At 44.1% G+C, this 12845-nt stretch overlaps 1 protein-coding gene across 2 annotated transcripts in view; it reads right to left on the bottom strand.

Annotated features, from left to right (window-relative positions):
* Window positions 1-8902, bottom strand: part of IDH3A (isocitrate dehydrogenase 3 (NAD(+)) alpha) — a 14191-nt gene extending 5289 nt beyond the window's left edge. Inside the window, exons 1-6 of one of the 2 annotated variants that reach the window (XM_018552808.1) lie at window positions 8803-8848; window positions 7380-7393; window positions 6165-6224; window positions 5991-6074; window positions 4653-4767; window positions 4383-4570 (exon numbers count right to left, since the gene is read on the bottom strand). In XM_018552808.1, the coding sequence (XP_018408310.1) occupies window positions 4383-4570; window positions 4653-4767; window positions 5991-6074; window positions 6165-6224; window positions 7380-7393; window positions 8803-8833 (492 nt within the window). In that variant the 5' untranslated portion in view covers window positions 8834-8848. Of the gene's footprint in view, window positions 1-4382; window positions 4571-4652; window positions 4768-5990; window positions 6075-6164; window positions 6225-7379; window positions 7394-8802 lie in introns of both variants that reach the window. The other variant, XM_018552807.1, reaches the window with a different exon arrangement.
* Window positions 8903-12845: the final 3943 nt, after the last annotated feature.

Genomic DNA, 12845 nt, shown 5'->3' with positions numbered 1-12845 from the left:
GGGGGGTTAGAGATTTCCATGATCCAGCAATAGTTTGTTTGGTAGCCATAAAGATACGATAAATCAGAACTTGTTGTCACTTGGACACTTGTGCTATGGGTTTATGCAAAAGGGCTTCCCAAGGGTCCTTGACTAGGTTACATCCCAAGACAGTATTCATCAATGCATACACTCGAATCCAGAGTCTCTTGACCTTGGGCAATCCCACCAGATATGCTGCATGGTGCCCAGGACAGTGCATTTCCGAAAACAGAAAGGAGAATAGGATGGGATTATTTTATGAATACATGCTGGGAGTATAATACCAACGAAAGATAACCTTATAAGAGTTCTCCAATGCTAGGATATTCCTAGAACAAGATGCAACATTTTGCCATATCATAGACCAATCTTCATCAGAGTGCGGATCCTAATTCCTCTTCCCAGTTGGATTGGTATAGGTTTTTCCTAACTGAACAGTTAGCGGACAAGGAAGCCTGTATCACCGTTATTAGGCCTGGAGAGTGGGGATCATTACGACCTTTCCGTTCAAAGGAGGAGGATGAGATCAAGGTAAAGACTGTATAAAATATTGTAACTGGAGGAAACTAAACATTTCTGAACTAGGCATTGAATGTGTAGATTGGAGATGAGCAAATGACATAGCCCCATGGGTAGTGAGAGTGGACATCCTGGAATGCTACCAGAACAAATCAGGGTGATTCATACCGAGAGCAAAAAGTGGGCATCCAGTCAAAGATAGAAGAGTGAGATAAGGTGAACTGAGTCGACCCGAATATTTGACCGAGTCCCAAACCCACAAGGTGTGTAACATTATTGGGTTCGAATCAAGAGGCCGTTTGGAAGGTGGAAACCAGGGAACATTAGAGACCAAGATAGGGTGAGAGTCCACAATGTCCATAGTGACCCACAAAGGTGATACAGCTTGAGAAGACAAAAAGGGTAAGTGGCGCAATCTGTGCTGCCTTGTAATAGGTGGCCAAATTAGGAACCCTCAAACTACCTTGCAGCTTGGAATGAAAAAGCATGTGTTTATTGATCCTTGGGCGCAAATCTCTACAAACAAACCGAAGAACATCCCTCTGAAGGATACAGAGAACATGAGCTGGTACATGGACCGGCAAGACCATAAAAACATAAACACATTTGGCAAAAAGATAATTTGTATTGCATTATTCCTGCCAATCAAAAAAATATTAAGATGTTTCCTGGAGGACAGGAGTTGTTTAAGTTGATGAGTAAGGCCAGGGAAATTTGCTTGGTAGGGAGACGAATAAGTAGGTGAAAAAAGTAACCCCTAAATAGGGGAGCGAGGGTTTCCAGTGAAAGCGGAAATTTTGATGCAATTGCAACGTAGTATCCAAAGAGTGCGATACGTTCAGTGCTAGCTTTTTCGTATGGTTAACCTCGCAAACCCGATACTTGCGCAAATTGTTCTATGGAAATCAGCAAGTTCAGTACTAATATGTGAGGGGTCGTGAAAGTCACTAAAATATCATCTGCAAACAACGACAGCTTGTGCGAATAGCCCGCCAAGTCCAGTCCCCTGACATCCTTATTAACTCTAAGAAAAATAGCAAGGGGTTCCAAAGCCAAGCTAAAAAGAATGGGCGACAAGGGGCAACCCTGGCGGGTACCTTGGTGGATAGGGAAGTATAGAGAGCTGAATCCCTGATACAGAATCAAAGCTCTGGGATGAGAATAAACCGCCTTCACCCAGGCCAAAAACCCGATGCAAAGCCCCATTTTTCAAGTGTGGCAAATGGATAAGGCCAAGAAATAGAACCAAATGCCTTCTGCATATCCAATGACAACAAGAACATTTCCAGTTTCCGCTGACAAGCTAAATGACACAGCAATAAGACCTTGCACATATTATCAGAGGCCTGCCGGCAAGGAACAAAACCCACTTAGTCTCCATTTAATAAGTGGCCAAAAAAATTATTAAGACGTAATGTAAGAATCTTGGTAAGGAGCTTAATGTCCACATTAATGGGCGAAATGGTTCGAAAATTAGACCAGATCTGAGGGTCCTTGTCCGGTTTACGAAGCATGACCACATTAGCTGCGAGTGTGTCCCGATCCAGGCAACTAAGATACGTGTCAAGCAGGTCCGAAAACTGCTGAAAACCCACCCGGACCATCTTTTACCAGACTTCAGATCACGTATAGCAAAACGAACTTTGTCCTCTGTTATGTCAGCATCTTAGATTCCTTACAAGAGGGTGAAAGTGAGGGAAAAGTTATTGAATCTAAAAAGGAAGAAACATGGGTTGAGGAGGGAGGGGTAGGTTCTGAATACAATTTTCCAAGATGGTGGTGGAATTCCTCTAAGACCTTGATGGGGTTACTAGTAATATTGTTAAAGGAGAACTATGAGGTGAGCGCTTTTCAGTTTTTGCCGACCTGTGACAATGAGACTGTCACAGGTCAGCTCAGTAGATCGGGAGGTGAGCGAACACATACCGGCGTCCGCTCACCTCTCGATCCTGTCACGGCTCTCTGCCGTGACAGGGGAGGGGCTGGATTCCCCCCTCCGCCAGCGCTGACTGGCGGAACGGACGGGTACAGCTGGCTCTGCCTCTAGATAGGCAGAGCCAGCTGTCAGTCACGCAGCTGGGCGGATCCAGACATAATTGTCGGGATCCGCTTCAGCGTCTCAGTATACCGCGATGCTGCTCGCGGTATACTGCGGCATCTCAGTATACCGCGAGCTACAGCCCGCGGGATACTGAGCCTAGGGTGACGTGAGGACGCTAGTTTGTGTCCTCCCGTTTCCCTGAGGAGAACTATGGGGAAAAGCCTTAACCCCATAGTTCTCCTTTAAATCTAGTTTTCTAATTAATGGTCGGTGGATGGAGGTTAAATGATCAAAGCTTTCTAGCTAACATGGAGTCTGGTTTATTCGACTTGGCATGACATTTTTGTTTAGTCCAGAGAAGGGTACGTTCAGCTTCAAGTTAAGGTTATTACGAGCTTTAAGGAGAAACACTAAATTAGCTGCTTCCAATTGTCTAAGATGTTGTGAACGTCTTTCTTACATCGACTAGCAATGCCAAAAGTTTTATTTTCATTTTGAATAGAGTATAGGGAGGGTAATAAAACCTATCAGTTTTTTGCCATCTGTGTCTGATTCCTGTCCGATAGCCACAATAGGAGGGGAATGAGAATCCCACTAAGTGAGGAAAATCCCTGGATGTCACCAGAATAACCAGAACTAGTATCCCCATTGGAAGATTTTCCCTATATTCCTGTTAGGTCAAAATTTGTCCTGGACCATATCACTTTCAGTGATAAATGTCCAGGACAAATGAAGAGGGTAAATCTCACTAACAGGGACACAACAATAAAAACCTGACAGGTTTTCTAAACCACCACCCCCTATCCAAAAGGGAGTATTATGGATTTAGTTGTACTTTACGAATGCAGTGTAGTTTTAAAATGGGTCTGCAGCAGCTATTCTCAACTCAATTACTATTTCAAACGGTGCCTTGGTTTCAGTGGCTGTAGCTGGTCCGGGTGGGGTTAAGTGCCATTCCCTGTATTAAGCCCAGGAGCTGCTCCCAATTCTGAAACAGACACCGCTTCATTGCAGAATGTATTTGGAATGCTTCCACATTGGGCTTACAGTGTAAATCCAATAACATCAAGATTTTCTTTGACCTCCAGAAGCCATCTTAGTATCAAACAGAACCTATCCAGTTCTATCCTGCAGCAACAGATCACCTACTGTTTGCTGATAGTAAAATACCATAGGTCACTATGACTACTAAGTTATCTGCTGCTGCAGATTAGAAGATAAAAACAAAAACACATACCACAATAACCCAGTAGTCCCAACAAACACACTGATGCTCTGGGTGACATTTATATTTACTGACTTAGCACCGTAGTGTACTGGTGAGGTAATGCTAGACATTGTTGGTGTGAGTAGGTCTGTGGTGCCTTAACTCATGGAGGGTCCTCAGAGTGAGTCCCTTCAAGCATGTAAAAATAGTGGGAGGTGGGTGGGGAGCGTTGTGCATGAATAGAAAGTCTTGGAAACTCCATCTGGTTGCATAACAATAGTCACTTTATTAGGTGTATGACATTCAACATAGCCAAATTGTTTCAAAAAGGGGGGGGGGGGGAGTAATTGAATTATTTAAAAGCATTGACAGGGAAAAGTTACCAAAAGATTTTTCACGTCATGGTATGATAATGGGGGTTGAAAAACCCCCCAGAAACGAAGGGTGTTACCTAGCCAATTAGAATCATTACCAGCACTTTTCACTGCATGATAGAAAATGTATCAGAATTATTTATAAAGACAACCCCGGTCCCTTACTTTTTCCCATGATTCCACTATAAATGACATAACGAATGCTGCCAGATTGACATACCACATGTTCAATGCCACTGTATTCTCCCTCCGTGTTTTCCCGAATGGTAACCAGATCCACATCTGTGTAAGGAGTCTTATAACCCTCAATGGAGACGCAGGGGCGGACATTGGCATAAAGATCAAACGTTTTTCTAAGTAACAGGTTCATGGACGGATGTCCAGCAGCAATTGGTGTCTTCAAAGGGCCTGAACAAACAATATGCATGAAATATCACATACAGTTCGTAACTTAATTGTATCAGAGTCAGGACAATAAGAAAAGGGTTACCTTTAAGACCCATTTTATTTTTATCCATAGATTCTTTGGCTTCAGGGGGGATCATCCATTTGCCACCAGGGCCTTGAATGGCTGTAACATTTCTCTCCTCCCACTGGATAGGTGCCTGTAGTAACAGAAACTTCATTATGAATGGCTGTCAACATGCACTAAGCAGCACGAAGCTGGCACTTGAGGACATAATTAATCTTTATAGTTTGTTTATTACAAAAGATAAAAAAAAATGCAAACTACATTTATTATGCAGTATACGAACAGACCGCACTAGCCAGAGAATTCCAATACTTCAGACTTTATTGAAATTCACAGCAAATCCAGTATAACAGTGAATTAAAGTGTATAAAGCAGCAAATACCAGTACCGCAAACCCCCAGCCAGCTACAACCTCTCCCCGTAGGCTTATTCATAAGTGGCTATTTATACACTTTCTCAATGATGTAGAGAGCGATATTGACGTGATGACGTCAGCATAGCAATTCCGAAAAAAATCCCCCCTCCAGAAAAATACTACTAGTCTAATTTTCTCTGGTCCGGAACACACTGGAACGCATATAAACCCATAAAAACCACATGCAAACACACTGGACTGCACCTGAAAGCCCATTTTAAAGTGACATTAAAGTCAATTTTTTTCCCCCTCCCCCCCCCATGTTAATTTCAGCACTTACCTTAAATTATGTCTCTTAATCCAATCTTTCCTGATGTTTTAATCTGTCCCTCCAGCGGTGCGGCGGCTCTCCGATCCAGCGCTGACTCCTCTGTCCTTGCTGGTACTTCCTGCCCCACGGTATCTGCATGCGGGTGCACGTGTCCCTAGACTTACCTTGCGTCTCTCCTCGTCTCCCGGCCGAAAATCCGAACTGTGCATGCGCTTGCCCCGAGATGCTTTGCGGCCACACGAGCAGTTTCGGATTTTCTGACGGGAGCGCGCGGCGAAGACAGGGTAAGGTTTAAACCGTTGTTAAAGCGTTTTTTTTTACACTTTTTGCATATATCTACTGCTTGCTAGCAGTAGATATATGCAAAAAAATGGAGGCTTTAGAAACCCTTTAAGCTAAAAACAAACAGAAAAAACAAGAAAACCACACTGGAATGCGGCAAAAACACCTTGCACTGCGTTTGCAGATCTGCTCCAGACATGGTATGAGGAGAGTCATCGAATTCCAAAAATTTTCATCCATCAATCAATGAAGCATCTAATTTTTGCTGCTTTCATGTTGTCAAAAGAAAACCCAAGAGTCAGAAATCAGTAAAGTCTGTAAACTGCACCACGGGGACAGCAGTCAAGAAAAGAAAAATGAATTACAATTCCCATATTCGATTACTAACCTTGGCTGCCTCAAAAATCTTCATGATGGCAGTGGAAATCTCAGGCCCAATCCCATCTCCTGGTATCATAGTGACCATCCTCATCTGTAGATGAGAAGTGTAAAGAGAAGAATAAGAACAGCAGCACAAACCGGTCCCTACAACACACTCAGAAAATAAGGAGGGTGTGCTTACATGGCTAGCAAGGCCTCTGGCTCCATTTTGGCTGTTAACTGCTCCAGCCAAGCGACAGACCTGTCCAAAAATATCAGAACGCAAACACAAAATAAGCCATGACATGAATTTCTTAGTTCATATTTAAGGGAAAGCTCATTATACGCCAGATATCATTTGAATTATAGAAATTATATCTGTCAAATCATTAATAGGCATACATTAGATAAAACTTGCAATAGTAACAATAAAAAAAGACAAATCAACAGTTACATCTGCTGCAGTACAATTTTGGGAGAATCTTAAAAGGCATAGTCCAGCTTTTACAAAAAATAAATTTAAAAAAAAAAAATCACACACATTCATGAAAGAAAGCATGCGCATGTATTATTTTTTTTACATTGGAACCTCAATCAGTGAAATGTGGGTGCAATGCTCTGGCTCCTGCAGACTCTTCTCTCCTATCCATGTCCTTACCAAGGTATAGACTTTCAGTTAATGGACGCGAGGAAGAATGAATGGACTACAAGTGATCTGACGTCACCACACTTTTACTCCACTAAGAACTACAAAGAGGGGATCTGTAGGCTTTCCAATCACATATCCTTTCAATGGATCTATGAACGTATGACATGGTGGTTTGGTCAAAGCCACACACAGCCATGCCAAATTCAAACAATGCCTGGATGCTTCAGGATGAAGAACCCTGCAATCCAGGCGAGTACGAGGGCATGTTGGAGGTGCAGGGCTGGGGATGTGACCATGGTTCACGTTCCCCCTAAATATGGGTGAAACATGGTTTCAACAGTCACCTTAGACTTAAAAGGACCATCAATCGATTCTCGGCTCTATAGCTCGAGAAGTGAGCGATCACAAACAAACAAACCACTGATCGCTCAGCTCAGTCTTCTCCCTGCAGAGAACAGCGAGTGTCAGTCACCACTAGTGATGGGCTCGGGCATTATCCTGGTCCGCAGCTGCAGAGATCGGGATATGCCTCAGTGCCTGTGATTGGCGCTGCGGCGCTGTCAGCTTTCTGGCGGGCTCGGCACATGGAGCTGCGAACACGCCCAATCCCATCACTAGTCACCACGCCATGCAGGAATTCCCCCCCTACCCTCTCTGTTCCTCCAGTGCTCATTGGAGGGACAGACAGGGGAGGGGGCAGGCACAGCTGGCTCTGACTCTAGAGAGGCAGGGCCAGCTGTCAAGCAGACAGTGGGGGCGGATCATGACAATGTCGGGAGATCCTTCCCAGCTGCAGCGCGGATTTGTGCTGCCCGCTATATGATGACTTCGGGTCACAGAAGTACATTAGTAAATCTACTGCGGTGACCCAAAAGAGGACTAAATCCCCCCCACCCCCAAAAAAAAGGTTTGGCCACAGGTTATTTTAAGGTGTAACATGAAACACCCACACCCCAACTTGCCTGAACTGTGGGGTGCTTCTCCCTGTAGACTCCTGTATTTTTTTTAAATTTGGCACGATGTTTGTGATTCCATTTATACAGCTGCATCATTCATTCACAGGGTCTGTGACTGGGAAAAAAACTACAAGTCCCATCTGCCTCTGTGCCACAGGGGCCGTAGTTTACAATGGAGTAAAAGGGCGGGGGCACCATTTGGTGACTGTCTGGAATGTCTCGAGCTCCATCTGATGTTCATCTCCTACTGGCAGTCACCGGATGTGACGTGCCCAGTCGGAGAGCTCGATAAGTCGGAGCTTTCTAAAGAACACCAGCTTCTTCCAATGCCTCTGCCCCTCCTCTGCAGAGGTCTAATGCTCCGTATCTTATTATTAGCAGTACAACTATGAGTACAAAAACTGAAATTTGCTAATACCATGGTGCACTATTGTTCAATGGCACTCGGTTGTCTGATGGTTGCAAAAATGGCACTCGGTGTGTAAAAGGTTGCTGACCCCTGGTATATATCATCAACATCTATACCTAGTGTACAGACATGAGGACATGGAGGAAGATTCCAATGCTGCAGGGTGGAGGGAGTGCTGTGACAGCTGGCCAGCTCAGAGCTTCGGCTGAGTATAATTTTGTTATTTTAGCACCTAGACACAGTCACTTAACCCTTGCTGTGCAAGGATAGTCCCACTGCAGGGGTTAAGACAAAATATTCCTAGAGTTCTTCTTCATTAGTTAGGGTATTTGAAGGCATTTTTAAGATGTAACTCCTGTGTTTAGTGTCACTTTAACCTTTACTCAGTTACCATGTAAGTAAGAAATATTTGGCACCCAGCCAGTCAGGCCATGCAAAGTCCAGGGCATGATCATTGCGCACACACACACACACAATCAATCTGTGCCCACTCATGTAGCTATGGCTGCAGAGCGCTGCCAGGCTCACCCCCAGTGATTCGCAATGTCAATGCAGTCAGCTCCAAGTCACGTGACACTCCCTTCGCACACCCCCGTATTACCCGTTATAATTGCTCCTCTGACCACACACACTGCGGTACCGTAATTCACCTACACACCCCGTTACGACTATACCAAGTGCCGTACACGCTGCTGGTACGGTACTTAGCCCCCAGCAGGCGACTGTACTCGGTTGACCTCGGTAGCAAGCCCCCCTAAGCCCAGCACAGGCCAAGTGTGACCTTCACACAGCCGCACTCCCCCTACGACCTGACCAGTCCCATCACTCACCAGTGACCTCCAAGCGCTGCCAGCCATGTTCTTGCAAAAATCAACGAGGGGGCGGGGCTACAAATTGACGCTTCTAGACACACACCGACACCATAGCTGAAGCCCCTCCTTTTACAGTGCCGGAAGTGTCTGTTTCCTAGCTACCGACTTATGTGGGAGTATATTTCTTTCATGATAATTTCTTGTTACTCCGCACTTGTATGTGTTTGCTTTATAAACATCTTATCAGCTTGTGGTTTAGGATCACATAGATGAGCCTACTTGTATTTTTATTTCTGATCATGCTCTAATGTTTGTGAAGCAAGTTTAAAAGGACCCTGTCACCTTGCACATTCAGAGTAATGTCACAGGTTCTCTTAATAACACCCTCCTTCTACTGATACTCACATTCACCAACCCCCACACCCATCCATTCTTGTCCTCACAAATATAGGACCTGTAGCAGGACTACAACTTCTTATCCGTTACAGCCAAGAAAGGCGCCATCTTAGTCACTAGTTGGATTATAGTCACCATGGCGATGGGCACGGGATCAGCTAGGAAGTGCGGTTGAGAGCTGAAATAAGCATACTGACAACCTTGACAGTTGGCATGCCTTAAATGTCACTGTTTTGGGAGACAATTTCAGACATCTCAACTCTCCCAGATGTTCCGTGGGTCTCTCGCTATTAGATAGCGGCTCCCAGACACCTGGGAGAGAAACATTTTCTCCCGGAAAGGTTTACTCTGCTCTATCTAGCAGAGTAAACCTTTCTCTGCTCTGTTTTTTGTTTTTTTTTTTACATTGGGCCGCTGGCCGCCCTCTGTCAGAAAAAAAAAAACGGCATATGAATGAATAGCTAGATTGCTATTGGCTATTGCAAATTGTACTAGCCAATAGCAGACTAGCTATTACACCCGCCCTCTGCTGCTGCCTCAGCTTCCTTGCTAAGGGGTGCTCTCTTCCTTGTTGTTAAACCATACTGTCACCCCCGGGTGGGGAGTGGGGGTAGTCGGGGGGTCAGAGGGCACCTCCCTGAAATGAGAAGGGCACCTCCCTGAAATTACTTATTTCAGGTTGGGATTCCTGCAATTTATGGGTCTAGTTTAAGGCTGGGCAACTCCAGCCCTCCAGCTGTGCTTTAACTACAAATCCCAACATGCCTCTGCCTCTGTAAGTCATACCTTTAACTGTCAGTCTTACAATGCATCATGGGACTTGTAGTCCCACAATAGCTGGAGGGCCAGTGGTTGCCCACACCTGGTCTAGTTCCTCTTTAAGCTGGTTATACACTGTTAGGTTTTTGTCATTCAGCCAACAGACAAGTGTAGTAGCTGGATTATGCTGTGGCCTTATGTTAGCTGCTGACATTCACAACAACACAAGCTGACAGTTACTACTGCATTCCCTATCCGCTGAATAGCTGGCACCGGGTCTGGGCCCAATTTTTCTTGTTACCTCAAAGAAGCTGGCAAAGGAGATGAGAGATGTCACAGAGCTGCACGGAAGAGCTGAAGATGTTTCGTCTGGCAGCTTTCAGAGGAGGAGGGGTAGGGGTCATGTGGGGTCTCTAGAGGAGGGGGCAGAGGGCTGCAGAATGAAGGTAGGTTACATTAGTGCTGACTGCATAGGAACCACCCTATAAACCTTTAGTTTGGGATGGAGCTACACCCAGCACTGAAAGAAATAGTTAATTTCAAATGCTGATTCAAGTGACAATAAACTCAGGAGTTAAATCTTAAAAATATATAAAACTACTTAACTATTAACAAAAATGTATCTTATTTGTGTATCACTCGGCTGTAGATCCTCAAATCATCTCTGAACTGGTGCTGACACTGTCCTTCCTTCTGGAGGGTGGCTACTCTTGCTCCCCATGGTCCCTGTGTGTTGTAAAGTAGCCACTGCTCCAAGCTCACATCTGTTTGCTGATGTCCTCCCATGAAGATGGAAGCGACAATAATTTTGTCACTTCCCATCTCTGAGCTGTCATTCCCCAGCCAGAGAGGCCGGGTAAGAAGCTGATCAAGCAAATCTGTGCTTGATCAGCTTCAATGGGCTGCAAAGGTGACATTGGGGATCTAATACACCTGTCATCACTAAAGTGCTATTACATAGGGGGCTTGTGAGCCCCTATGTGATAGCGATGAAGTTAAGTAATAGTTAAAGTGACATTAAAGGCTAAAGTCCCCCCCCCCCACTGCTAATGTAAGGACTTACCTTAAATGATGCCTCTTAATTCGACCATCTTCTTCTTTCCTGTACTTTTCATCTGTCCCTCCAGCGCTGGTGTAGGTCTCCGATCCAGCGCTGACTCCTCTGTGCTAGCTGGCACTTCCTGTCCCAAGGAGTCTGTGTGGGTGCACGCTGCTCCATAGACTCACCTTGTGTCTCTCCTTGTCACCGGCCAAAGATCTAAACTGCGCATGCACCTGCCCAAAGATCCTTTGCGGCCGCCCGAGAATTTTCAGATGTTCAGATGGGAGCGGAGACACAGGTAAGTTTTAACCCTTTGAAAGTTTTTTTTTTTTTAATCGTTTTGCATATGTCTACTGCTTGCTAGCTGTAGATATATGCAAAAACAATATTTATACGTATCTTTACACTGATGGCCTGTAGGGGCTTTTAAAGCATCATCTATGGATTTTTTGGGATACTGAATTTTCTTGCTGTTTCACGGCGCACGCAACTTTTAAACTGGGCATGTTGGGTATCTGTTTACTCGTTATAACCTCCTCCTTTATATTTTATCAATAAATTGGTATTTTATTGTGTTTTGGGGTACCAAAAGAGGTGCACCAAAATCGTGCAACATAAAAATTTGCAACTGCCACCATTTTATTCTACAGGGTGTTGGCTTTCAGAAAATATATAATAGTTTGGGGATTTGAAGTAATTTTTAGGCCTAATTAAGTGATGACACTTTAGGAAATTAACACCACATTAATCGGCAGTTTTTCATGCTACATGCCTTCAAAATTACATTTTTTCTTCTCAAATTAAACTCCACTGTAAATATTTTGTTGTCCCTTGCAAGGACCATGATACAACTAAATAGAAAACACATATTGCAAGATCACTGAATACCCTAAGGGTGCCCATACACCTTACAATTAGCTGGAGAGTTTTATCTGCGATTACGTTTTCGTCCGAAAATCTGCCAGTTGATGGGGAGTGCACAACCTCAATTTCTGTACAACTGGCAGACTTTTGTCTTTCAAGCAGGCTAGAAAACTTTTGTCTAGTTAGACGAAAATTGACAGGTTATTGGGATTGTTGTACAACAAAAATCTCACGATGAAAACTGCACATGCTCAAATGAAATCTGTCCTTTCGATTGATTAAAATCAGCCAGGTGGTGGTGCTGACAAGCGTTAATTGCGAGCTACATTGGTCTGCGCATGATGGGCTAGTTGTAAGAAAATTGAACGAGGGTGAGATGTCTGGACAAAAAAAGTTGTACAATGGTTGTAAGGTGTATGGCCACCTTTACTATAGCAATCCTCCACCCAAGAAATGACAGAGGTTAGTAATCCTACACCAAAAACTGCGTAGTTAAATGTGTGCCACTTTACTTGCATTGAAAATGCTTCCATATTTATACATGGCCTGTAGTAGCCTTTTTAGCGTTGTAGCATTTAGAAATGTTTGAATCTCAGATCTGCACTGGGATAATATCTTCCTTCCGGTCACAGTAAATGATCTCGTGGACAGGATGGCCATTGGCTATAGCATTTAATCACATTAGAGAAAACCCTAGAAGGGCTAGCTCTAGTATTCCACATCAAGTCATTGTGCTTTAGGGGTATAATTTATTCATGTGTTCTGCCCCTTGTTTTCACCCCCAGGTTAATGTGATATAAAGACAATCCCTTACATATGATATAGCAGAATTGGGTTACAAGGACAGTTAACTCTCCTACAAGAAACCTTAGACACCCAGTTCACATACAAAACAGCATGTCATTTGACCATACACAAAATGTATGCATTTTGCATTCAATGGACAATATATACTGTTTATACCTTTATTATAAATACATATATATGTCTACAGGA

Source organism: Nanorana parkeri, unplaced genomic scaffold (genome assembly GCF_000935625.1).
Source record: "Nanorana parkeri isolate BGI_ZX_2015 unplaced genomic scaffold, ASM93562v1 scaffold97, whole genome shotgun sequence".
Taxonomy (NCBI): Eukaryota; Metazoa; Chordata; class Amphibia; order Anura; family Dicroglossidae; genus Nanorana; species Nanorana parkeri.
The sequence above is the reverse complement of the archived record's forward strand: the minus strand, read 5'-3'. Positions and strand labels throughout refer to the sequence as shown.